General features: G+C 40.7%; 1 protein-coding gene across 1 annotated transcript in view; it reads right to left on the reverse strand.

Moving 5' to 3' along the window:
- Positions 1 to 4,309: 4,309 nt before the first annotated feature.
- LOC121505457 (copine-8) overlaps positions 4,310 to 26,954 on the reverse strand; it is a 107,380-nt gene continuing 84,735 nt past the window's right edge. Inside the window, exons 12-20 of the mRNA XM_041780817.1 lie at positions 21,332 to 21,385; positions 20,252 to 20,313; positions 12,181 to 12,227; positions 11,084 to 11,265; positions 9,766 to 9,893; positions 9,452 to 9,554; positions 8,864 to 8,921; positions 8,650 to 8,723; positions 4,310 to 6,341 (exon numbers count right to left, since the gene is read on the reverse strand). Coding sequence (XP_041636751.1) covers positions 6,153 to 6,341; positions 8,650 to 8,723; positions 8,864 to 8,921; positions 9,452 to 9,554; positions 9,766 to 9,893; positions 11,084 to 11,265; positions 12,181 to 12,227; positions 20,252 to 20,313; positions 21,332 to 21,385 — 897 coding nt within the window. The 3' untranslated portion in view covers positions 4,310 to 6,152. The remainder of the gene's footprint in view (positions 6,342 to 8,649; positions 8,724 to 8,863; positions 8,922 to 9,451; positions 9,555 to 9,765; positions 9,894 to 11,083; positions 11,266 to 12,180; positions 12,228 to 20,251; positions 20,314 to 21,331; positions 21,386 to 26,954) is intronic.

Here is a 26,954-nt window from a genome sequence, read left to right on the forward strand (position 1 = left end):
AACAAACTTCTCAGGCATGCTTTGAGGACCTCTGAGACCGATATAGACGTGTCTTAAAGGGGTCAAATATGTGGTCTTTTAATCCACTGCCACCCTCAAGAGACCCTGACTGCAGTGTGCAGTTCAAGGCAGAGCTCAGCGCCGCGCAACGTTGGCATTCCATTGGCTGAGGAGGAGCTCAATGCTGTTAGCGGTATTTAAAAAGGTATTTACTGATTTGGAGTTTATGTAGATGAGTGGGAGAGAAATTTAGGGATTTTTTAGCTGATTAGGAGTTATTTTTTGTAAGAGTTGGGGAGAGACAGGGAGAGAGACAGAAACAAGGTTTCAGCTGTTTGTGGATGAGGGGAGGGAGGAGGAAGACGGTCCAGAGTAGATGATTGTAGACAAGACGCTTTTTTATGAAAGTCTGTGGTGATAGTAACAAGTCAGCCTCCTTACATTTAAGATCCATGCAGCTCTAAACTCTCCTTCTGAATATTAGAGGATGCTACATTAAAGCATGTCAGAACTTATGTTAGATAAAGCAGAGCCAAACCACAGGATGAATAAACTCTTTAACCAACCAGTATAACTCATCACATATCATGTTAACACATTTTAAAGAGAGCTGGTGCTCTAATAAACTCTACACAGCTACCTACGTGTCTGTGTAACCTGCAGTCAGAGAGGATCTCATGCAGCGTCTTTGGATCAAACCAACTACAGGGGGAGGGGTGGATGTTTTTGAGGTTTGGATATAAGGCACAAGTAGAGGACTTGCTTTGATGAAAAATATTAGAGATGACAGGACCAGACTTAAAAATAGGAGGATAATCAGGAGAAATTACAAGTCGGGAGTAGAGCGGGAGGCAGGGTAAAAAAGCAGTTGCAAAATGAAGTGAAGTTGTATGTAATGAGACTGAACGTGATTGGTTTATGGAATGTTGAGATGGGTGGAGTCAAACGCCAAATGTTGAGCGCCGCCAGAACTACACACTGCAGTCAGGCCTCCTCCACCCCAGCCACCTCCATTCAGTTCATCAGCATCTAGTCCAGACCCTCACAGGTCTTCGGCTCATCCCATCCCACATTCTTCAGTCTCCTCCTCCTCCTGGTCCAGCTTCTCAGAAGTCTACTCATCTGGAGTCTAGACCCCATATGGGGGCATCCTGTACCTGCTGTTTGTCTCACTAACCTACATGAAGTCATCACCATGGAGTCTAATCCACAAAGAATTTGCACATTTCTTCCATTTAATAAATTATTGTTAAACTTGTTTGTCTAAAGACACACACTCTGAGTGTTTAGTATGAATCTTTATTGAAAAATCCATATGTTGATACAGAAATAGTCATCTATCATGTGTATAATCAGACAGTCAGTACTTCAGCCATGCTAATAAACACTATCTGAAAAAGTACAACAAAGTTTTTTCTTCCATAAATGAACTTGTGCAAAGAAAATACACAAGAAAGCAATAGAAACACTGACACAAAATAGATTACCATTTAATCTTCAACAGTTCCTAGAAGGCATTGCACAGTTCCAAGAATATCAGTGAAAGTTTAAGGCCTTTGTACATTTAATTCTTTATATTTATTTAAAAACACTCAGTTTTTAATAAAAGGAACTGGTGCATCCTTTGTAAAACTGTACATGCAAACATAGTGCACATAGTTTAGAAGATATGACAAGCATACAGTTTATTATTTGGATAGCTTTAGTAAACAAAGTTTAATGTGTCTGTCCTCACATGGTCTATCAAAATACTCTAAAAGTAGAAACTCACACACACACACACACATATATTAGTACTGTATCAAAGACATCCACACACAGAACATTCTCACTCTTTTTGCACCGTGTGTAATACTAAAATAGTTGTTGGCCTTGGCCCTATGCTTGAGTAAAGATGGAAAAATAAAAGGATAATAAGGTGTTGAAAAGATAATACACAAAAATAAAATAATGTGATAATATACCAGTTTAGAGTTTGAGGGTATGCAAAAAAAAGATGTCACACATTTATAAATGATTAGCACAAACATAATTCTCTGAAATAATACAATAATACATTTTAAAAAGTTTTCTTTAAGTTTTATAAATTCTCCTGAATTAAAATGTCATTTAAAATAATTTTACTTCATTTTGGGTGCGGGAAAGTCTTGGATTGACAAAAAGGAAAAAAAGATTTGTAGGATTTCAATGTTTTACATTCTGTGGTATTTCAACTCTAACATTAAAAATCTGCAATCATTACAAATTCAGGGATAGGAATCTAGGTGGTAAACACGAGCCATGTCGATATATCCATACCCACAGAGTACTCACGTGGTATCGATTACTCTAAGTATCGATATCAAATAAGTACTTTCAAATACGTCTCCACCAATCAGACATGTCTACCCTTCTGTACCATGTGACTTTGGGGACCAATCAAACACAAGTGACAAATCTCAGCAGCTCCATTTTCAAAATTGTGAGAAAAAATAACAAAAAGAACTCTGAGGCCTCATGTAAATACCACAAAATGTTTTTACTTTACCTGAATTAAAAGAAAGAAAAAAATGGGGCATTTTTTACGCTGTAGATATTTTAATTTTATTTTCAACTTTGTGCTCTAATTATTTATTCTCTTCTATTTTATTTTTTTACTTGCTTGCTCAAACATTTCAATGTAAATTTGAGTTATTAAATTAAATTTAATGGGAGTAAATAGATTTCTGAATGACCTGGATACATCACTATTTACCTGAAATGTGGACCTTTCAAAAGATTAACAGTCCAATATTTTATTCTTTCTTCAAAAGTACTGGATTCATATTAAATAAAGAGAAAATGCTATCGCCCACCCCTATTAAAAACTTGATTCTCTTCAGTTCCTGTCAATAGAGTGGTGCAGGAATGAGTCCTGAAATGCAGAAGTGAGTTAGCATGTAGCACTTCCAGTTCCCTCGTCTGAAAGTCTCGGGGATTTGGACTGAGTTTTGGTTAAATACATAAGGTCTGAACACAAGCTCAAGAGATTTCAACCTTTATCCCACGACATTAAATACATCTGAAACGGCCCCACCTTTGAATCTGAATAAAGACGGTTGTTTAAGAACAGCTAACTAGGACGACAGCGTTTGTCAGGACCATATACGTCATCAATTAGCTTTTTACTTTTGTCAGTTATATTAATGAGCTAAATATGATGCCTTTGTTGTTAATCTATCAACATTATCTTTATGAACAAACATGTAAGTTTCATAAACATTTATTGGACACAGATCTTATTTTCAGATCCAGAAATCCATTGAAAAATCCCACAGGCTCGCCGCAGACGGAACCCATGTGACTCAAACTTCCGAGGTTTGCCTACAAAATTACGTCACAACTGCACCACTCTATGACCTGTAGCATTAAATTCATAAAAAAAGCATTCATGGGAAATGCATTTCTGTCCGAGGATTTGAACCTAAAGGTAGAAAGTCATTAAGGAGCCAACATAGACGTCCTTTTAGCTGTTTGTAGAGTGTTTAAACTCTATAAAGAGTGTTCATATATCTCTGTTAGTCAATCATCATTAAAGTGTCATTCAGAAAATATATTTATCTTTAACTTTCATAACATAGAAGTTATTTTTATAGTCATCATTAATTGAGACGTTAAAGTCAGTCCTAGAATGACGGCCCTAACAGTAAGTAATAGAAAAATATAATTATCATCATTCAAGTGACAGAGCAGCTCAGAATTTTCAGGACAAGTTCACACTTTTAACCCTAAAAAGAAGAAAAAAAAATCCTGTAGTCCTAATGCCCTCCTAAAACATCATTAGGACTGTGATGGATGTTTAGAAATAAAAATAATCTTCGTGTTATAGTCTACAAAATCCTAATTACATTCATGACGTAGCACACTACTCTGAAACGTCCATTCTCTCTGGTTAGAAATTAAATGTGAACTATGGATGAATTTAGGTTCTGCTGCTTGTCACCAAACTTTTTTTTATTCTAGATTAAGACTTCAGGATTTTATTGCAAAAAAAAAAAAAGAAAAAAAAAAATACTGTGAGCTTAAAATCACTGTGCTGCTTAAACACTCTTCTACTCTTCTGGTGCAGCTGTGTGTTCATTAAAGGTCACATATGATGAAAAATACTTTTTCTGGCTTTTCTAGCAAAAACATGCCTCTGGGGCACAGATGGTCCGGTGGTTTAAGGCGCTACCCATGTTCACGGGCGGCCCGGGCTTGAATCCAGCCTGTGGCCCTTTACAGCATGTCTCTCCCCACTTTCTACCCTGTTTCCAAGTCTATCCACTGTCCTTCCCCTGAGAGGGGCGGAGTCAGACATCTCATCAACATTTAAAGCCACAGACACAGAAACAGCTGGTTCTGAGCAGGGCTGAAACAGAGGGGTTTTTAGACATGCAGAAATCCAATACTGGAGTGTTTTTTCAGCAGCAGACTTCACAGGTGTGTTTTTGGGACTTCTGAGACCAGTATAAACGTGTCTTAAAGGGGAAAAATATGTAACCTTTAAATGTTTCTGCATCCAGACTTTGAACTATGATCATTTAAAATCAATACTTCCACTCATCACTTCCAATCTAAATAACAGCGCTCATTCTATATATTTCAAAAATCACTCATTCAGTGTTAAAACTGATCTCATTAAGACGGCAAACACACAAATAATGACTGGCACATAAAAATATCCATTAAAAATAAAAAAAACAGGCTTTATCAAAGCTAAAGGTGCAACAAAACTCTACAAAAGTAAAGGAAATGGAAACAACAAAACAACGTAGCAAAAATGTTTTTTTTTTCTGCATTTTTGACCACTGGGCTCTTCGGCTCAAACCGTTTTTAGTTTGAACAGCTGCTAACATTTTTATACAGGGCTGAGAGCAGAATGAGACGAGGTTTAACTTTGCCATGGCAGGTTGAAGGAAAAGTGAGGAAGAGAACAGGAAACAAGCTATGCTGCCTTTCACAATAAAATAAACACCCGTTCATACATGAAATAATGGATATCAGAAATTAAATGTTGAAGGCTACACATCATAGTTTCTTTGGATCACAACAAAGCCGAACTAAGAGCACCAGGAAGCTGTCGGGACAGCAATGCTACTGCATTAGCCACACGCTATGGCTAGTATTCCAACATGCTAATGCTAAGCAAATGCATGATTATCAGCAGACTGAAATAATAGCTGAGGCGGATAAGATCAGAGCTCTAGACAAGTGTTTGGATATTTCACTGCTCTTGGAGTGAAGATGATAATGATAAATACTTATTTCAAACTTTTTATAGAGGAAATTTGAACTCAGGAAAAATCATCCGCTCCACATTCTATATAAGAGTCTTTCCTCCGACTGTTGATGGAGAACACAAAGAGTTAAAGCAACAACGGCGTTAAAGAAGGCAAAGAGAGAGAGAGAGGCAGGAAAGCCATGGCAGGGAGACAGAGACGGACTCCTCAGACCTGAGGGAACTTCAGACAGGAAGTGACACTCACACACACACACACACACTGATGAGTAGAAGAGGTAGTGCAGGGCCGCTATTTGCATGCACATGACTGAGGCTACACTCATGCAAAAGGTAATTACAAACACTGGAATATAGTACGGTACAGTACGGTACGGTACGGCACAGTACAGTACAGAAGGGCTACCAGGACCTGCACTGCTACTGTCAGGACAAGCCTTTGATTATGTGGATATAAAAGTAGAAACAGCAAAAATCCTTCTTATCATTACTGTAAACATTGGTGAGTTTGAGAGAGATTAAAAGGTTTCACTTATATACAGAAAAAATTAAGCCATTATTTAAGGTCAAGATATTCCTTTTTCCATCTGCAGACATTCTCTTACAGTTTTTCCCAGCAGCCATTTCTTTCCTCCGTACTCAAAATCAGACCTTCACCATTCTTCATAGCCTGAATATGTTTCCAAGGCTAGAAAGGAAAAATCCAGACAGAGACAGGAATGCTGGACAGTGGAAGTAAACAGACTCTCATTGGCTTTTTCTGTCCTGTCTGATGCTCTCATGGTCTGACATTCAGCCCTCTCCACACACAAACACCACCCTTCTCCACCATCACAAGGCATGTAGAGCAGCTCTTAGGAGATGGAAGTATTTTGCAGTTCGAGTTCATTTAACCCCTTAAAGCTGCGGCTCCTCATATCTGGGTTTGGAGGGGTTGTCCCGGTGGCGTGTAGGGAGGCGGCGCTGGTGCTGGCTTGATCCCGCGCGTCTTCATGTAGGAAAGGAACTGGTCGGGAATCTCTGCCAGGACGTCTTTGGCGAGCCGTGCCATGCTTAGGATGTGGTTCCCTGTCCGGTCGATGTAGTCCCTGAATGGGACAAACTGACAAGGAAGAAGAAACTCAGTTTAGTCTAAATTAAGGGGATTAAGGTGAAGTTTGGGAAAAGCAAACAGGAATCAGCTGTTCCTATGGTATCTCCAACGCTTAATCTGACTGTCTAAGCCACTGTAACAAGCTTGTTTTTGTCACTGATGAAGTAGGAGGGGAGAAAAATAAACCGTTGAAGAGAGACAGTTCATGAAGTAAAGAGACAAAGGGTTAAAGACTGCAGAAAACAGAGCAGACTAACAGGACAATCCCAGTTAGACAAAGCTGAACAGCTGCTGCAGCATCAGAGACTCAGACAGCACACAGGGGGTCTGCAGCTAAAATATACTCAGTACATTTAAAACATGCATCAGTGTTAATCTGGATCAATTCAGACTGGCAAGGCCGCCCATAAGGGGGCATACAGGGGAGTGCTATCTGGGGCCCAGTTAAACTGGGGGCCAATGGAGGTCAGTACATTCATAGTCCATTGTAAAGTTAATCTACGGTTACCATATTTTATATATAAAAGAAAAAAACTATATATATTTATATATATTGAACTATGTAAATTCTTAAATAGTGGCAAAAAAGTTGCAAAAATGGCCAGATATAGTAAAGAATGACAAAAATGAGTTAAAAGTGAAAAGGATGGAATAGATGTAGAAAAAATGTGGCCAAAAAATTAGTGAAAACAGTGTTGAAAAGGATTTAAAAGAGGCAAAAATTGAATTAAAGCAGCAAAAAGTTGTTAAAAATAAATGCAACAACAGGAAAAACTGGGTGGAAAACAGTGACAAGTGTGGAGGTTGAGGTCCAGGCTGAAAATTGGAAAAAAAAAAAAGTTTTTTTAAGGTCAAATATTCAGCAAAAAAAGAATGAGAACCACCACACACACCTTTCAGAAAATGTGTGCTGAAACAGGCCGTTCTCAGATTTTCCCCCCCAGGTCCACCTCCCAGCTGGCAGCTAAGAGGAGGACCAGGAGAGCTACATCCATGAAGCCACACCCACCTGCGAGGGGTGTGGTCAGGGGCGGAGTCAGACAGCTCAGTAACATTTAATGACACAGAAACAGCTCATTCTAAGCAGGGCTGAAACAGAGAGGTTTATAGTAATGCAAAAATCCAATACTGGAGTGTTTTTTTCAGCAACAAACATCACAGGCATGTTTTTGTGACCTCTGAGACCGATATAAACTTGTCTCAAAAAGATAAATATGTGACCTTAAAAGTAGAAAAATGGGCTTAAAGTAGCAGACAGTCACAGAACCGTCTTAAGATTTTAAAATCCATTTTTAGAGGCAAAAATGGGGTACAGAAATGCAAAAAGGGCAAAAAAAGGCAGGAAATGGTGAAAAGCGGTTAAAAAGTGGCAAAATTTGGATTATAGTAGCAAAAAAGTTGCCATAATAACCAGATAAATTTACAAAAAAGTGGTTTCAACGTGGTGAAAAAAATGGACTAAAAGAAGAAAAAAGTGGAATAAATTAGTGGAAACAGTGGTGAAAATAGGTTAAAAAGCACCAGTTCCACTGATCCAGCACACATGCGTTGATGTTATCAATAAATCAGGACTGGGGAGAGCCCGTTTCCTGGGTTTTTGTGTTGGAAAAAAACTGAAAAATGATTTTTGCTGTTAAATTTAATTGATTTTGATCACGCTGTTTAAATACATATGAAAAGATAAAATTGTGTATAAGGGCAGTATTCACAGGAAAGTGAATGTATTTTCTAATAATAGATAATAATACATTTACCATAAAAGCCCAAAGTGACATACATGTAACATTTTATATTTTTGACATTGGACAAAGGTGTTTGGGTGAGGATTAAGGTTACCCTAACCCCCAAAAATGTTAACATCTGTTGTATCTAGTCCATTAAGTCAGTTTTATTCCCCCATTTTTTCCACAAGGGCCCATAAGGGTTAATTTCACCAAAAGTGTCAGGATAAAGTAATCTTCAGTTTTGAGCTAACATTGCTCCACTTCTAAGCAAGCCATGTTCTGAGACCTGAGCAAAAACATGAACCAATCAGTAGCTAGCAGTGAACTAAAGACGTCACTGACTGGAAACTCACAGCATTAATCTATAAAACACTCAGACTGTGAACCACAGGGTTTATCCTCATGAGAGCAGGATCATTATTGAATTCCTCAATGTCCATTAATATGAATATGTCCACTGACCACATTAACATACTGTACCTTTAAGCCAAAGTAATGAGGACAGGCCTTACTGGCCTCATGGTTCATACTGGAACATTTAAGTGTTTTAACTGTGGCTAGAAAGGAGACAAACAGGAATGCTTTCAAAGTACCTGAACAATATCCCTCTCTGCATATCTTCCTCTGGAGGAGATTCTGACCTCATCACCATCCAGCTCCACCATAGCTTAGGAAAACAAACAAAAACATAATCCAACATTATTTCACACTCCATATTTGATACTGCACAAACAAACATGCACAAGTTAAAGCTCACATACGTTTGTCACACATTTATAACACTGAAATTCACATTTATTGTCTCACCATCAAACTCTGCAGGCCCCACCCCTACGATGATGATGGACATGGGCAGACAGGAGGCCTATCAGAGAGGGAGAACACACATATTTATCACACTTAAATGTTTCTGATCATCAAACAATTTTAATATCTCACAAAGACAATCCAAGGAAATACAAAATGCAGTTTCTAAATGATGATTTTATTTATTAAGGGGAAAAAATCCAGTGAGTTAACTGTGATTAACCACAGTTCTTGGAAAGCTGAGTTCAGTTTCACTGGCCACACCCAGGCCTGATTACCTCCAGATTAGTCCTGTTTATTGGGACTTTAGATAAGGGACCATGAAACATGTTTGTGTGAAGATTGTTCTACAGCAGTGATCGAGGTTAGGAGTTACTCATATCCTGGCAGTTTTCACTGAGTTTAACCAGCATGTGAACAAATGCATGTAAATAAATCAACTGAAACCTTTCTGTAAGGCGTTTCTTCCTTAGCGTAGCCTAGCGTAATCCTATTTTACAGGCTACATATCTAAAACTGTAAAATCATGTAAAAATTACACCCTTAGAACTTCTATCTCTAATGCTTTAGGAGACAGAGCCGCCTTACGTTGACGATCGACTCCTTGGCCTGGGCCATGTCTGAGATGACTCCATCAGTGATGATAAGAAGCACGAAATACTGGGAGCCATCCTTCACTGACGCTGCATACCTGTGCACAAAAACACACACAAGCATCCGGGCTATTATTTCTGTTTTACTGTTCCCCGTTTACTGGAATGAGCCATTAGTGTGATTTATAACCCTGGTGGATACACATATAAAAATTATGAAGATTTAGTAAAAAAAAAAAAACAAAAAAAAAAAAACAAAAAAAAAACAGAATCTGGCATTTCTGAAGAAGTAAGGAGAATGTGTTTAACCTGGCCACGTGGTTGATGACCGGGGAGAAGTTTGTGGGTCCATAGAGCTGGACTGACTTCAGACTCTGGTAATAAGCTTCCATCACACCTTCAATACCTGCACAGTAAGGGTTCTGAGGGTTCCCGTTCTACAGAAAAAGAAAGAAAACTTACATAGAGGTATAAAAGTGACTGAGGATATTCTTACAATGGCCTCTGAAGGAGCTGAAGTTCCTCTCCTATTAATGACCCGCTGTTAAAGTGCTTGTTCTGGTCAGTGGGAGGCTCTAATTGTTAGTCTGCATGCTTAATAACATTACTAAAATGTTCTCTGCAGAGGGAGGCTCTTCTCTCTACAAATAAGAGACGTCTGGTTTCACTGAACACTTGGAGAAAGTTCTGGTCTGGAATCTTGCAGCAAGAGGACAACAGTGTGTGGAGAGAGTAGGTAGGGATCTGTCAGTGCTTGTTTTAAAAATATATATTCTGTTCTCCTTTATACTTCAGGCGTGAGCAGCTTCACTCAGGGTCAGGCCGCAGTTATCAAATACAGGTCAGATATCAGCTAAGAGAGGGGTGTCAAACTCGAGGCTTGGGGGCCAAATCCGGCCTGTGGTACAGTTAATGATCATATCCTATTCTTATTATAACTGGCCTTAAAATATGAGGTCTGCAGATTTCCTCCAGCATAAAAATGTAATCTTAACCCTTCAGGGTCACGGGGGGCTTAAGCCTATCCCAGCTGTCATCGGGTGAGAGGCGGGGTACACCCTGGACTGGTCGCCAGTCAATCGCAGGGCTCACATTCACACCTACGGGCAATTTAGAGTCACCAGTTAACCTAATGAGCATGTTTTTGGTGGTGGGAGGAAGCCGGAGTACCCGGAGAGAACCCACGCATGTACAGGAAGAACATGCAAACTCCACGAACCAGCGACCTTCTTGCTGTGTTTAGACCTTTTGAACTAATAAATTTGACCTTTTATCTCAGATTAGGAGCCTTTTAACTAATCATTATGACTTTTAAATCTCAGAATCATTTTTCATCATGCTAGTTTTTTTCCTTATAATTTACTACTGGTGAAAATGAGGTTAACAGTTCGGTTAAATGTGGACCCTGTTAGGCCCTCAGGTTAGACCTTAATTCAGAATCCAGCCCCTTCTGTGACTGAGTTTGACACCCTTGAGCTAAGGCAACCAACTCTTACTAAATTGTTTCAGGGAATAAGTTCAGCATCTCATAGCAAAGCATAAAAGTACCACTGATAATGAACACTGCACTGAACATTTCCATAATCCTCCCTCCTTGCCCTCCAATCCTGACCCCTCTTCATCTTACCAAGGCGAACTCATGAGAGATCCTCCCATCAGGAGGCAGCTTGGCTCCAAACCCCAGTGCAGGAAACATCTTATCACTGTCATAGTCCTGGATGATCTCTCCCACTGCCTTCAGGGCCATAGCATAGGCATTCAGCTGGTAGGGGCTCATGTAGTGGAGGGAGGTGGGCTGGGCAGGGTTACCTGTACGACAAGAGGAGCACAGAGGAAGAAGAAGAAGAAGGCGTGCTTCATTATTCCAGAGGGGAGATTACGGCTGTGCCTCATTCAGTAGAGTCTGCTCCCATGGCAAATGCCACACATGCACACACAAGACCTAGGGGCATATTATACAAAAATCACTTTTTCAGGCTTTCCTAGCAAAAATATGTGCCCCTGGCCTGTCCACAATCCCCCAAAAATCATTAATAACCCCCCCCCCCCCGCTTTCAGAAAATGTATGCTGAAACAAGCCGTTCTCAGATTTTCCCCTCATGATGTCATATGGGGAGTTAGCCCCACCCCCAGTTTCAGCTGGCCCTCCCCGATTGGAAGAAAGCTACAGAAACAGCTCTGTCTGAGCAGGACTGAAACAGAGGGGTCTCTAGACAGGCAAAAACCCAATATTAGAGTGTTTATTCAGCTACAAACTTCACAGGCATGTTTTGGGACTTCTGAGACCGATATAAACTTGTCTTAAAGGGTCAAATGTGTGATCTTTAAGAAGAAATGTCTGGGTGACAAAATTATAATGACAGTATTGATCTGCCTAAGTTGAGGGATCAGTGAAGTTAAGTGGCAGCTCCACCAGTTCCCAACCCAAGCCCCTACAGACTGAGCTACTATACCCCTCTGAACCTCCACAACTTCATTCTCTGCTGGTGATTTATCAAGTTTGTCTCCATCATCCTCATTTTCTACTATTCTTGTTTATAGCTTTCTAATAAATCGCTGGCCTCAACTTCTTCATCTACCCTGCTTAGACCAGGATCAGAGGTAGTGCTTTCCTGTGATAGCACACTCAACATTAGCTGCCAGGCTTGATGGAGAGAATTCTCAATGAAGACTTTTGTCTCTGTGGGCTTCTGAGTGTGTTTGTGTTTTTACTGGAAGACTTACCGTTGGAAGCTGTGAAATCGATGGCCACGGTGAAGTTAATCTGAGTCCTGAGAAGACAAAAGTAGACCCACTGATGAGTCTAGAGAAACAATCTCCATTTCCTCCCAATCAAAACAATATTCCACCTGGAAACAATGAGGAAGCTGAAGGAATCTGTCATAATCAAGTAAAAGGGATCAGTTTCTGTAGGTGAAAGTTACTTCTGCATGCCTGCTAGAACCAGAATGAAAGTTTCCAAACAAAATAATCTGCCAGAGTTAGATCGTTACTTCAGGGACCACAGCTGAATGTCTGCAGATGTAAAGGTTGCACATCCCAGCCTGACCTAGCTGCCATGTTTTTATTTGAAAAGAGTATCCTGAACATTTCCACAGCAATACCTTCTCCAGTTTTTGTTAACCTATGCACCGGAAGTTCCAGTTTTACGCCTCTGAGCCGGGGTAGATCTACTCATTTCAGGTACCGCTGATAATTTAAAGATAGGAGACACAAAGCTGCTGTCTGTTGATAAAACTCCATTAAACATCTTCACATCCCACAGAATTATTATCGTCGGAGCACTGAGGGTGTGAGAGCCCTACTGTTTGTGAAAGGGTTCATCATTATTATTATTATTTTCTATCATGCCTTTAGGGCCCCTTCACATGCTCAAAAACAAAAGACAATCAGCACACATATGTGGCGTCTGAAAAATGCAAAGTTGATAGGTTGGCCCTCAGGAATTGCCTCAATAGCGCCACCTTTTGTGCTTCTACGGAACAGCCCCAACAGAGACTTTGACCTAGAGCAGCACAACCAAAGAGCCAAATTGTTGAAAATACCTTTGCAAGAGCCACAATCTAAGAGGTGAAAAGCGGCAAAAACAGCCTGAAGTAGCAACAAAAATATGTTAAAGGTGGCAAAATGGTCAAAAAACAGCAAAAATGGGTGAGAAGGGGAGAAACTGTGGAGAAAAAGTGAAAAAAGGAGGAGAAAGTAGCAAAAATGGGTGAGAGTCACAAAAATGAGTTACAGCTGACAAAAAAAATGATCCAAAAGTTGAAAAAATGTGGAAAAAAAAGAGTGAAAAGTGACTAAAATGGGCAAAAACATAGGAAACAAATGGTATTTAATGTCACAAGGTAGCTTAAATGGGCGAAAAATTGAGAAAATGGCAAAAATGGTCCAAAAGCAGTGAAAAGAAGAGGCAAAAATGGTGAAAAAGAGGAAACAAGCGGTATTTAATGGAAAAAGGTAGGGTGAAGTGGCAAAGAATAGTAAAAAAGGACATAAAAAGTCTCCCTTTTCTAAAGTTTTCTGAGGTAATAATATTCAAAATGAAGACATAAAAGAGCCACACATCATCACTAAAGAGCCTCACGTGGCATAGACACACTTTCAGAATCACTGACCTAGAGTTGTGAAATTCAGTACACAGATTTGGCCCATAGAGCTCTACAAAAGTCTCCTGGACCAAATCTCTAGCTCCAACAGGAAATCTGCAATTTTGAATAAATTAGCCCATAACTAGGTTTTTTTGGCCTGTTCCAGGGGTCAAACTTGACTGTCCTAGATCAGTATTATATTTAGTTGGTAAATTTTCCCTCTAACTCAGTGATCATCAACGGCAGCCCAGGGGCCGCATCAGGCCCCCACATCTGCCCATCTGGCCCCCAGAACTCTATCAAATTCAGAACAATTACAAAAAACAACTTCCTACTGGCACCAAAAACGACTGAGGCTGAAACAGTTTCATCAGGAATGACTTTGTTTCATCCTTTCTTCAGAAATCTGTCAGCTCTTAAATATGATGCATAGTAAACACAGATGTATCTGTTTATTAGTGATTAAACTGCCGTTTCAGGCGTTTTATTTTCCTGCTTGTGTTTTTCAGACATCACCACAGCGTGTAAATATCCAACCAAGTGATGGACAACATAGAAATATTCTGCTTAAATATCTCATTCGCCCCCTTGTGGCTGGCTGCAGTATAGCGACTTATCTCACTGTTAGAGCCAGGCAGTTACATACATCTGGAGGAAATTAAAAATATTCAGACAAAAATATGATAATTAGACCATTTAAAAATGTAGTTTAATTGAAAGTTTGGCCTCCAAATGGCCCGTGTCCAAATGTGGTTTGCTCTAACTGATGAAACCATGAAGTCAGTGCCAGCAGAGATGCTTTTATGGGGGACGGTTGCAAGGACAGGGCTGCAGAGAAAGAAGATTTGAGTGAATTCTGGTCCAGTTCCCCACATGCTTCAGCCAAGCAGCCTAAATTATGCATGCCCTCTGTCTCTCCTACCAAATCCCTCTCTGTCACGCACAAACAAAAAGTTTGAGAGAGGAACTCCAATTTTGTCAGCAGGAAAGTACAGCATAAAAAAACAAGGTGAACTGAGGGACAGAGAGGTAGAGCAGTACAAAACCTAAGAGAGGAGAGCAGGACTGGAAACACCAGTCAGGTAAACGATATCAGAGTTCCTCACTTATAAGAACGGACAGGGATGAACATACGCTCAATGACCTCCATCTTTGACCTTCAGGTCTAATCAGGTCATCACTGAGTCAGAGTAGGCGTAAACAAGTTTATAAGAGAATCCTTTAAAGGTCACATATTATGAAAAAAACACTTTTTCAGGCTTTTCTAGTGAAAATATGTGCCCCTGGTCTGTCCACAATCCCCCCAAGAATCAGACAAATCTATTATCTCCCCCTCTCTCTCTCCACCTTTCAGAAAATGTGTGCTGAAACAAGCCGTCCTCAGATTTTCCTCTCATGATGTCATGTGGGGAGTTAGCCCCGCCCCCAGGTTTGGTTGGCCCTCCCTGCTTCTCTCCTGATCCTCCTCTCAGCTGAGAGACCAGTTTAGAGTCACCAGTTAACCTAACGAGCATGTTTTGGGTGGTGGGAGGAAGCTGGAGTACCCAGAGAACCCACGTGTGCACGAGGAGAACATGAAAACTCTGCACAGAAAGACCAGGAAGTGAACCGGGGCCTTTTCTTTTTATCCCCACTGTCAGCTCTGCCAGATGCTGGTTTAGTTTATTTTACTAAAACAGAGACTTGTTCTCAGTTAATGTTATTCAGCTCAGTTTATAAACCAGTGTCCCTAAAACCTACACTACTAAACCCTCCTACATGAAGTCAGAACAGACTTCCTCTGTTTGCAGTCTGAGCCACTGGATTTCAGCATGAGGTGAGTTCACAGCTAGTTTTAGGCCCCGTCCACACACAGATGAAAACGATATATTCCTGTTTCGTTTTTAAAAAAAAGGTTTCCATAAAGACAGGATCGTTTCAGGAAACATCCCCGTAAGCATGTAACGACTGAAAACGCTGTAGTGCATATGCCAAGCCTGTATGTGGAGCTGTAACGCTGCCATGGAAATGCACCAAAGGAGAAGAAGAACATCACAGAAAACTGACACAAACTTTTGTCTAGTTGTCCTTCTGGTTGTTCTCCATGTTGGATTTAAGAACATCTGATGTGTGCGTTTAGCGATGGTGGTAAAGGATCATCAGATTTAGCTGATAAAGCCATAATGAGCTCAGTAGCTTCTGCAGCAGGAACACAACCCTGTAATCCACCATTGTTGTTTTGGCCGGACCCGCGCAGGCGTCTTAAGAGAGCTAAGCTACGTGTGACATCATCGTTTCAATAAAGGACAGGCTGGCTGTACACACGGAGACAAAACAGTAGTCGTTTATGGATTTGTGCACATTGGGACCTGTTTACAGCCACCCAAAACGCTGTTTCTTTGTGGATAACACGCTAATACAACAACAAACTTTTGCGTATACTCCTGAATTCATCTCCGTGTGGACGGGGCCTTAGATCAGGGGTGTCAAACTCAGTCACAGCAGGGGCTGGATTCTGGATTCAGGTCTAACCTGAGGGCCTAACAGGGTCAACATTTAACCATGAAATGTCAACCTCATTTTACCCGTAATAAAATTTGAAAAAAATTTAGCACTGATTATTTTGACATTTAAAAAGATAAAAAGAAAAGTTTAAAGGCTTGCAATCTGAGAAAAGTCAATTTATTAGTTTAAAAAGGTCAAAACATGAAATTGAAATTGAAAAATAATGTTTTTAAAGGCAAATATATTAGAAAGAAAGTAGAAATCATGAGTTTAAAAGGTCAAAATATGAAATTAAATTTGTAATCATGAAATTAAAAGTCAAAATATGATTCAGAATTTTAAATTGTGAGTCTAAAAGGTCAAACTATGAGATTATAAAGTCAATGTTTGGATTGAAAATCTAGATAAAATACAGAATAATGGGTTAAAAATGTCAAAATATCACTTAAAAATTAAAACTATGAATGCTAAATGCTAAAAGTCAAAATCCTGAGTTTGAGTCATCATTGTGAGATGCTAAATTGAAAATGTGAAATTAAAACACAGATTCATGTATTTTCCCACATTCCTGACTTCTTATTTAAACAATTTTACTCCTTACTTTTTCAGAGTTTATGACTAAACAAGCATTTCTTAAATCATCAGATAAGTTCACATTTTTAACCATTTAAAGACTGAAAACACAAATTATAGCCAGAAAGTTCTAATTTTTTGGAACTGAAGTGTTTATATTGCTCTCTAATGAAATCTGAAAAAAATCTAAAATGTAACATATTTTTGTACCTCATTAGATACCTCAGGTGTTTTTGGTAACTGATAATCCACTTGAGGGCATTTTTATCATTTATCAGATTGTATTCAGAAGGTTTTTTTAGTCATTTATGATCATTTTGATTAGATGGAGGTATCCTAAAAGTATGTATGAAAAATGATACAACAGGCTTTAAGGGGTTAAATCTGCAGACCTCAGACTGACGGGCCAGTTAGAACAGAAATATGAGATCATCTAGCGGGGCGGATTTGGCCCAGGTCTTAAGTTTGACACCTGTGTTTTAGAGGATTACTGCTTGGTCTCCTAAAGCCCTATCAGATGTTAGGTCCTGTTAATGTAAGGCTGATGGGGGCTTTGTCACCCTCCAGTTAGGAGCATACAGGACATGATGTGCTCCGGCCATCACTAACTGTTTCACCTAAAGGAGAAAATGTTCTATTCAAGACAAAAAAAGCATTTGAGAATGTTCTTAGGGAGTCTCTCCTCTTCTCTCTGAGTGCCAGAGGGAAACATATGCATCATTGCACTGAGTGGCCTAAAAACAGCAGCAGAGGTTGTGTGATGTGACCCCTCCTGATGATATGCAAACAGATGCTGCTGGTTGGATGGTGTCCATCTGGCTCCAAGTGGGGAGGAGAGGAAAGATAAACAGCTTGTACCAGCAGGAACCATACTGGTAATCCTTGTTAGTCTGGTAAGTATGACCACAGAGCAGAGCCTCTCCTATTCTTTCAAAGGTTTTTTATTTACTTTGCTTGAATTCAGAGCCTGCTTCGTTATCCAATGACAGCCTCTCAGAATGATTTCAGAACAAGAAGAGCTTTCTCCTGCTTCTATTCTGGTTTCAATCCCCAATTCACAGAGCAAAGAAGGAAAAAACAATATCTGTCACTATGAGTGACAAAGCTGCCGTCAGCGACTCGTCTCAGTATGAAAGATAGCCACCAACTCCTCATTTCTCTCCCCACACACTCATGAATAGAGAGCTCTTTGTTGAAATCCACGGGCGGTAAAAATGCTTTATCAGACAGAGAAAGAGCAGCCGTGCCTAGATTGAGATAGGGGCTTCTCAAATCAGTCTTTTATGCAAATGCTGCCAGTAGATCATGCTCCCAATTAGATTCCAATGAACAATTAGCTGATTGGGCTGAAGCTGTAAAAAGAGCTGTCAATCAGAGGATAAGAGAGGGAGGAGGGACAGACGCTGAGATGGAAACGGAATGAGAAGAAATTTACAAAACATCTGCGATGGTCGACGGTCTAACAAGTTTATTTACTGAAGGGTTTCTGGGAAGTGGAGTAGTGAGAAAGCACATGAAGGCCGTGTTTTTGCATGTACGAGCATGGCTGTGGTAACGTTTGTGCGTGCGAGTGTGTCCATTATTGTCTGTGCACAAGTAGATATCCTGCCCATTACGCAACTGGAGAGAGTGGAACGGAACCATTACAGTCCATTTAGACGGCACTTGGCACTTCATTTAGTCACACAAGCATGGAACAGCACCCAGCTCACCCTCCCAAAGCAGCAGAACCAAAAAAAGAAAAAGCCGTCCTCTTTGTGGGACTTTTAGAGAGCTTTCTGACCGGCAGTGCTGCAGAGAAAATTAAAGGGGCATTCTGGAAAATATATTTACATGAAAATCTATACAAGCACTCAAACGCCAGCTCTTACAAGTCAACTTGTATTTCCAGTCAATTTGATCTTCATTTTTATTTTTGCTCATATTTGTTATTTTGTGGCTGGCACAGAGTGGATTCCTTATGCTCTGTTGATCAAAAGACTTCTTTAACCGGTGTATAAACTACTAATCTAACTGTACAGGAGGAGAGAACAGATGGTTATTGCCATTTTCACAGGTACAGGACAGTACAGCTTCACTGGAACTTTTGTCCGTTGCTTCTTGAGTTAGCTCTACAAAAGACTAAGGAGTATAAAAATATAACAATATAAACAAGAAGACTTGTGATATAAATAAATTTGTCTATCAAAATACACAAGGTAATGTAAACCTTAAATATGGAAAATGAAAGAGTGAAAAAATAAATTACAATAAAATAAAACAAAAAGAAATAAATAAAGTCAAATAAAGTCAAATTAAATGGAATAGAATAAAATAAAATAAAATAAAATGAAATGAAATGAAATAAAATAAAATAAGTGAAATAAAATGGGAGCACAGATGGTCAAGTGGTTTAAGGCGCTACCCATGTACGTGGGCGTCCGGGGCTCAAATCGGGCCTGTGGCCCTTTACCGCATGTCTGTCCCCACTCTCTTCCCTGTTTCTGAGTCTATCCGCTGTCCTTCCTCTATCAAATAAAGGCATGAAAAGTCCGAAAAATCAATCAATCAATCAATCAATAAATAAAACGAAATAAAATAAAGGAAAAAGAAGGGTAAGACAGATAAAGTAACACGGCTGTAAAAACTTTCAAGCTTTCTTCATCTGTCATTGTACCTGAGATTTCTTGCATTGGTTATTGCACATAGAGAAATAATTTACACAAGTCATTGCACAATGCATAAGGCTTCAGCATATGAAGTTCAAGCAGGAAGACTGTTTCATATCCGTTCACCCTTTCATTCATTAGAAACCACTCACTCACCTGTCCCCCTTTTCCCGCACCTGTCCCTGCTCTAGTAATAATCCATAGGCATCTTCTCACTTCAGCTTTAAACTAATCTCTTTCAGCCTTGACCTCCCTCAATCCAACCTGTCATATTTTAAAAGCTGTCCTCTTTCCCTCACAGTCAGTCTGTCGTTTCAGTGCGATCGCTGGAACTCTCCTCCACCCCAGCTACCTGCATCCTGCATCCCTTCAGCCCTACTCCCACTCATCTCCTCAGTGTCTGAGTCAAGCTTCTCTGAAATCTGCTCCTCAGAAGTCTCTTACCCATCTTATCCTGCTCCTTCCATCACCAGTATCATGTGGTTTTATGTATGAGTGTGTATGAGTGTGTGTGTCACACCGTTATGTTCACACTCTTTCTCTACCTTGACAGTCTCCCCCTCTGTGAGTCTAATGAAAGCAGAGTGTAGGCGAACTATTGCACCGTGCCTCGTTGCACAGTTGCTCAATCCTCCTTTGCAACAATTGCACACGAGCAGATGCACAGTAACACACACACCCACAAACACACACACACACACACATGATGGTGCATGGCATGACGAGTGCAGAGATACAACAAAGATCAAACACAGTGCATGGTCTTCAGGTGGAGCTGACTGTCAATCTCTACCTCTCACACTCCTCCTCTCACTAATGCAAACTTTTCTGTCTCTCTTTGTGTCTCACACTGAGGGATCATTATGGCGACACACTGCAGACACTGAGTCATGATGGGCTGGTTAGAACTAAGACAGGGACTGCTACACTGAGCTTGTCATTAAACGACTACGACCTCTCAGAAATTAGTGTGCATTTAATGAATGCATGGTCTTTACTTACCCTCCTTTGATGTAGTCCAGGAAGGTGACTTCAATGTCCACCAGGAATGACAGCAGAGTGACCTAAAGGTGACAGACCTGGAGTCAGCTCAGTGATAATGACTTTACATGCTGCCTCTGATTGGGCCAAGCTTAGAATAGTGTTGGCTTTTTCATTTTGTTTTCCCTTTCTGTGTTCTAGTTTAGTTTTTTCCTGTTGATTTGCTGGTTTTGTCTGGTTTTTATTCATTTTAGTGTGGGTTTGACTTGTTGTGGATGCATGTCAGACCTTTATTTAAAGGTTTTACCCTTTTAATACAAGTTTATATCGGTCTCAGAACCCTCAAACCCCCTCTGTTTCAGCCCTGCTCAGAACAAGCTGTTTCTGTGTCTGTGGCTTTAAATGTTACTGAGCTGTCTAACTCCGCCCCTGACCACGCCCCTCTCAGGAAATGGATGTGGATCTCCTGATCTTCACCTCAGCTGGGCTAAGAGCTGAGAGAAGGATCAAGAGAGGAGGGCAGAACTTTCTTCCAAACGGGGAGAGCCAACTGAACCTGTGGGCGGGGCTATCTCTCCACATGACATCATGAAGGGAAAATCTGAGAACAGCTTGTTTCAGGGCATATTTTCTGACAGGTGGAGAAAGAAGGGGGGGGGAGAATCAGATTTTTATGGTTCTTGGGGGGACTGTGGACAGACCAGGGGGACATATTTTGTTAGAAAAGTCTGAAAAAGTGATTTTTTTCATAATACGCATTTTACACCCTCCAGACTTTGACGTAGGTGACAGCCTGGTTGGTTATTTCAGAGACTAAAACTAAGGATTTTTTGTCTCTATTTGTGTTTTATTTCAGTGAGTTTTATAAGCACACCATACAGTTTTAGCCTGTTTTTTTTTTGTTTCAGATTTTCAAATTTTAGTTTTAGTGATTTTTTGTTAACTATAATAACCTTGCATAGGACAATTCATTATTGGTATCTGACATGACGAGAAACACAAAGCTAAAAAGTTTCCATTTGTGATTAACTTAATCTTCAGTTACATTTCAAATCTATGCATCATTTTAATCACATGTAAGATTGTAACACATTTCCTCACCGTTCCAGAGTTGAGATATTTTTTCTTCTTCCCTTTCTTCTTTGGATTTACCACCTAAAAAAGACAGGGCTGTAATCAATATTTCAACATTAATTCATTCATTTATGCTGACTACTTCAGAATCTGCGCAAAAACGGGTTTTGTTTGTGCATACGCCTCCCAGGTACACTATATAGCCAAAAGTATTCACTCACCAGCCTTTGCTGACATATGACCTTAAGTGACATCCCATTCTTAATCCATAGGGTTTAATATGACGTCGGTCCACCCTTTGCAGCTATAACAGCTTCAAGTCTTCTTGGAAGGCTTTCCACAAGCTTTAGGAGTGTGTTTATGGGAATTTTTGACCATTCTTCCAGAAGCTCATTTGTCAGGTCACACACTGATGTTGGACGAGAAGGCCTGGCTCTCAGTCTCTGCTCTAATTCATCCCAAAGGTGTTCTTTGGGGTTGAGATCAGGACTCTGTGCAGGCCAGTCAAGTTGATCCACACCAAACTCTCTCATCCATGTCTTTATGGACCTTGCTTTGTGCACTGGTGCACAGTCATGTTGGAACAGGAAGGGGCCATCCCCAAACTGTTCCCACAAAGTTGGGAGCATGGAAATGACCAAAATCTCTTGGTATGCTGAAGCATTCAGAGTTCCTTTGACTGGAAGTAAGGGGCCAAGCCCAGCTCCTGAAAAACAAGCCCACACCATAATCCCCCCTCCACCAAACTTTACACTTGGCACAATGCAGTCAGACAAGTACCGTTCTCCTGGCAACCACGAAACCCAGACTGGTCCATCAGACTGCCAGATGGAGAAGGCGTCTCCACTGCTCTAGAGTCCAGTGGCGGCGTGCTTTACACCACTGCATTGCACTTGGTGATGTATGGCTTGGATGCAGCTGTTACCATGGAAACCCATTCATGAAGCTCTCTACCACTGTTCTTGAGCTAATCTGAAGGCCACATGAAGTTTGGAGGTCTGTAGCCATTGACTCTGCAGAAAGTTGGCCACCTCTATGCACTATGCACCTCAGCAGTCATTTTACGTGGCCTACCACCATATAAATAAGCTTAAACAAGACCCTGCTTCCATGGTTACGAGAAATGAACAGATGAAAAATCAAATCAAGCCCATGAACTCAGACGAGTGAGTTTGCAGTAAAACTGAAATGTTGGAGGTTTGAAAAATGGTCATGCAGACTCAGTCACCTTTGTAGCATAAATCTCTCTCTCTATAAGTGGGATTTGGACTGTAAATACATAGAAATTATACAGTTTACAGAGCAGAACAGTTAAACCTGGAGTTAATGTGATGTCTTGTATTTAAAGTTCTTTATAATATATAGCTTCCCCTTAAAAATTCTTGAGCACTGCCATAAAGGTGAGCTGAGCCGCTAATACAGTTTTTTTTGACTCAACTACACAATCTGGATAAAAGTATTTGGCCACACCTGTCGATGACTGAATCCAGGTGTTTCAGTCAGATCCACAGGTGTACAAAATCATCACCTTGACATGCAGACTCAGTCATTTCGGATCCTAAATGGGTCGTCCTGAGGAGCTCAGTTACTTCAAGCGTTGCACTGTGATGATGCCACCTTTGCAATAAGATGGTTGGGGAAATTTCATCCCTGCTGGACGTTCTGTCAGTGATATTATTAGAAAGTGGAAGCAGAACAACAACAACTCAGCCACAAAAGATGGCCGTGTTTCCATCGGGGGGTCCAGTTTGATTCAGTCCAGTTTGGTATGTTTGGTACGCTACACCCCAAAATAGTTTGCGTTTCCACAGACACCCGTGCTCTCACTTGGTGGGCGGGCTGTAAAGGCATGAATGTGAAGTCACAGACAGCGCGAGTCAGCTGTTCCAGCAGCAGAGTTATAGAAAGGATGAGTGACAGAAATCAGAAGAGAATAACCAGTAAACAGCTTTATTTCAGCTGAAAGTGCTTCTTTAAAAATAACTACATCTTAATGATGTTAACAGCTGTCAGTACAGATCCTCAGCTGATGGAATATGTGTACAGAGACGTTTAGAGTCTTAACTGTATGTTAATATGTGAATATATCTACTCTAGAACAGTTTATACAGCAGAATATGAAAGTTTAGAGCTGTACTGTGAGAATTCTCCACATTAAAAATAAAGTAAAAGTAAAAGTTCAGCTGGTGTTAAAATCAAACTAGAGTAAGTCAGAAATCCTGGGTGCGCTGATCTTGTTTTAAAATAGTCTGCATCCCGAAGTTTCACAAACACAATCGACAGTCACAGAGCGATGTTTTCACAGGTTACCTAATGTAAGAAGCAGATGAATAACTAGTTAGAGTACAGAGAATCAACTGATCTAAGGCTTTGTATTCACAAAACATCCATCACAGATAGACCAGGCTGATGTAAGCCTTCAGACTCTGCTTTGTGTTCTTAAAATCAGGTCCAGATAAACATCTGGAAACTCGATTTGTGGTCAGACATCGACATCCACAGACTAGAGAACAGTTTGGATCTCTGTCGAGTCCAAATATCCCAGATTACTGCAGATATTAGTCCATTTCTTTTTTTTCCTCGCTCCTCACAGAGACTTCCGTGTTTTGCAGCCCGGAGCCGAGCAGCTGAGTTGCACGCTGACATGACGTCAGTGCAACCCAATATTGTTGTGTGTGTAGCTCCTCCTTCTGGTAGGGATAGGTGAGACTGGTACCCCTATAGAAGGGTGCTGAAAAGTGGGACCGTACAGGTTGGTTTGTTGGGACCCTTTCCAACTTTTGCTCTATGGAAACACCAAAAAAAGCGTGCCATTCCACATTGATCTGAACCGACCGCTCGGTGGAAAGGACCTAGATGAAGTAAAAATCACAGAGCGGGGTCAACGACTGCTAAGGTGCCTAGATGAAAATATCCCTCTGCTGATTCCATCACTGAAGGGTTCTGAACTTCCTCTGGTATTAATGTAAACACTAAATCTGCAGCAGCTTCATGAATGGGTTTCCATGGCCGAGCAGCAGCATGTAAGCCTCACCAATCCTAGGTCCAAGCATCGGAGTGAGTATATATATATATATATATATGAGCAGTGTAAACATGTTCTGTGGAGGGAACAAGCATTTTCTCTGTCTGACTGTGAAGTTTGGTGGAGGAGGGATAATGGTATGGGGCTGTTTTCAGGGTCTTGGCTAGACCCGTTATCTCCAGTGACATTCTGGACAATGCTATGCTTCCATCTGTGTGGCAACAGTTTAGAGAAGATCCTTTTCTAGTCCAACATGACTGTGCTCCAGAGACCAGAGAAGGACTATACAGACATGGTTTGATGAGTTAACTGTGGAAGAACTGGACTGGCCCGCACAGAGCCCTGACCTCAACCCAATCCAGCACCTTTGGGAGGATCTGGAACGGAGACTGTGAGCCAGGCCTTCTGGTCCTAAATCAGTGCCTGTCCTCAAAAATGCTCTACAGAAGGAATGGGCACAAATTCCCAGAGGAACACTCAAAAATGTTGGGAAAACCTTCCAAGAAGAGTGAGGCTGTCAGAGCTGTATTACAGTACGTGGATTTAAATATTTTGTCCTTATGAGCCTGATGGTGTTGTGGTCAGGCAGCTGAATACTTTTGTCCACATAGAGAATGATAAATCTTCTTTGGATAGAAGATTCAAGTTCGTCATAATTTATTTTGTCTGTGACGTTGCGACCAAAGCTAATCAGAGGAAAGCATGTCCCCCATGATATTGGGACCTGACAGAAACTAAAACTCTGCTTGAATCACAAACACTGCCCTTGGCCTAATTACATCTAGACAAGGTTGGAGTTTGTATAGAGAGAGGACCTCAGGGAAACGGAAAACAGATGTCTAGATTTATTCATTTCTCCTTGGTTCACATTCCAACAGACACTCTCGAGGAGGAAATAGGCGATACAGGTGAGGGGCGATGACTCCAGCATGGCCGCCACATCATAAAACAACAGTACTGTCTCCTCTAACAGACAGGTTTAATCATGTTTCTCTGTTTATACATCCAAGCACACTGGGCCAACAGCAGCTGTTAAATATGACACTCCCCCCTGTGTGACATTCTACCAATAAAAACTTATTCATGTTCTTTAGAGCGGGGGTTCTCAACATTGGGGTCGGGACCCCATCGACCCCATCTGGGGTCTTCAGATGCCTTAAAATAACTAAGAAAATTTTTAATTACACTGTTGCCACCTTTTTGTTGCCTATTTTTATGCCATTTCATTTAATTTTGCACATCACCACAAAAAAAAACAAACCTACAGCTACCCCCCACCCTACAACCCCTTATCCCTAGCTTCCACTCAACAGTCAAGTCTGCTACACTTCATTACAATGTTGTATAAAGAGTAAAATAAAGCACCAAAGAAGAGAAGCTGAATAGAGGACTTTCTGTAAATATAATAATGAAATTGTAACAGCAGGAACCTGATGTAAATATGTTTTTGCCTTAGCTAACCCTTTTTTGCCAGTTTATATCAATTTCAATCATTTCACCAAACTTCCACCTATTTTTGCCACTTCAACACAATTTCAGCCACTTTTGAATCCCTTTTACCACTTATTATACCCATTTTGCCCCACTTTAACCCATTTTGCCATTTTTTGGTTATTTTTTGCCACTTTCATTGTGGTGATTCTGTTTACACGTATTTTATTTTGGAGGACATTGTTTCCGGTTTTGCTGTTGTGTGTGTTACTCTTCCCCGAGGCTGCTCCCTTCCTCCACGGTGCTGAGGCTGATTGACCGCACATGTGGCTGCTCTGCAGTCAAGCCTCAGTGCCAGAGTATTGTTTGCTCCAGTCAGCGGTACTACGGCTCTCCAGTGACTTTCTAGTGAACTTTTTCGTAAGATTGCAAATTCTCTTGTGCTTTGTGAACTCGTTTTTGATCACCTGTGTCTCTCTTTTTTCCTCATGTCAGCCCTTAAACCCAGCACACTCTCAAGAAGCCTCTCACTGGAGGAGACTGGATCTCCTCACCCCTGGACCTGTGGATTCCCCCCTCCTACACTGCACTATTCATCTGTTAAAACTTTGCAAGTCTCGTCTGCGTTCTGGGTCCACTACACACTACCACTACATTTATGTTATTTTTTGCATTTCTAACCCATTTCTGCTACTTTCAAAATCTAATTTCACCACCTTTTCCACCATTTTTGGCTACATTAATCTATTTTAGCTATTTTTAACATGTGTTAATTCTGTTTTTAACAAAAGCATTTACATTTTTAAGAGGGCTACTTACTACACAAATGAATTAAAATGTGTTTCTTTGATAAGGGTGGTTATTATTCAGGTTAAATGTAAAATACCACAGCTTAACTTTACAATGGACCAGGATTTTGCTGGCCCCCAGTTTGGCTGGGCTCCAGAAAGCTCTCCCATTTCCCCCCTAATGGACGGCCTGGCCTACATGGCTGTGTTCAACCACCTTCAGGTATGGGGGGTCCCCGGTCTCTGGCACCTTTATTTTGGGGGTCGCAGGCTGAAAAGGTTGAGAACCCCTGCTTTAAAGTCGACTGTGGCTCAGTAAGGAGAGTCAGTGGCCTCTCATAAGGTCAGGGATTCGATCCCCAGCTTCTGCAGCCACATGTCAACCTTTACCCCAAACTGCTGTGAG

This window comes from Cheilinus undulatus, linkage group 23 (assembly GCF_018320785.1).
Source record: "Cheilinus undulatus linkage group 23, ASM1832078v1, whole genome shotgun sequence".
NCBI lineage: Eukaryota > Metazoa > Chordata > Actinopteri > Labriformes > Labridae > Cheilinus > Cheilinus undulatus.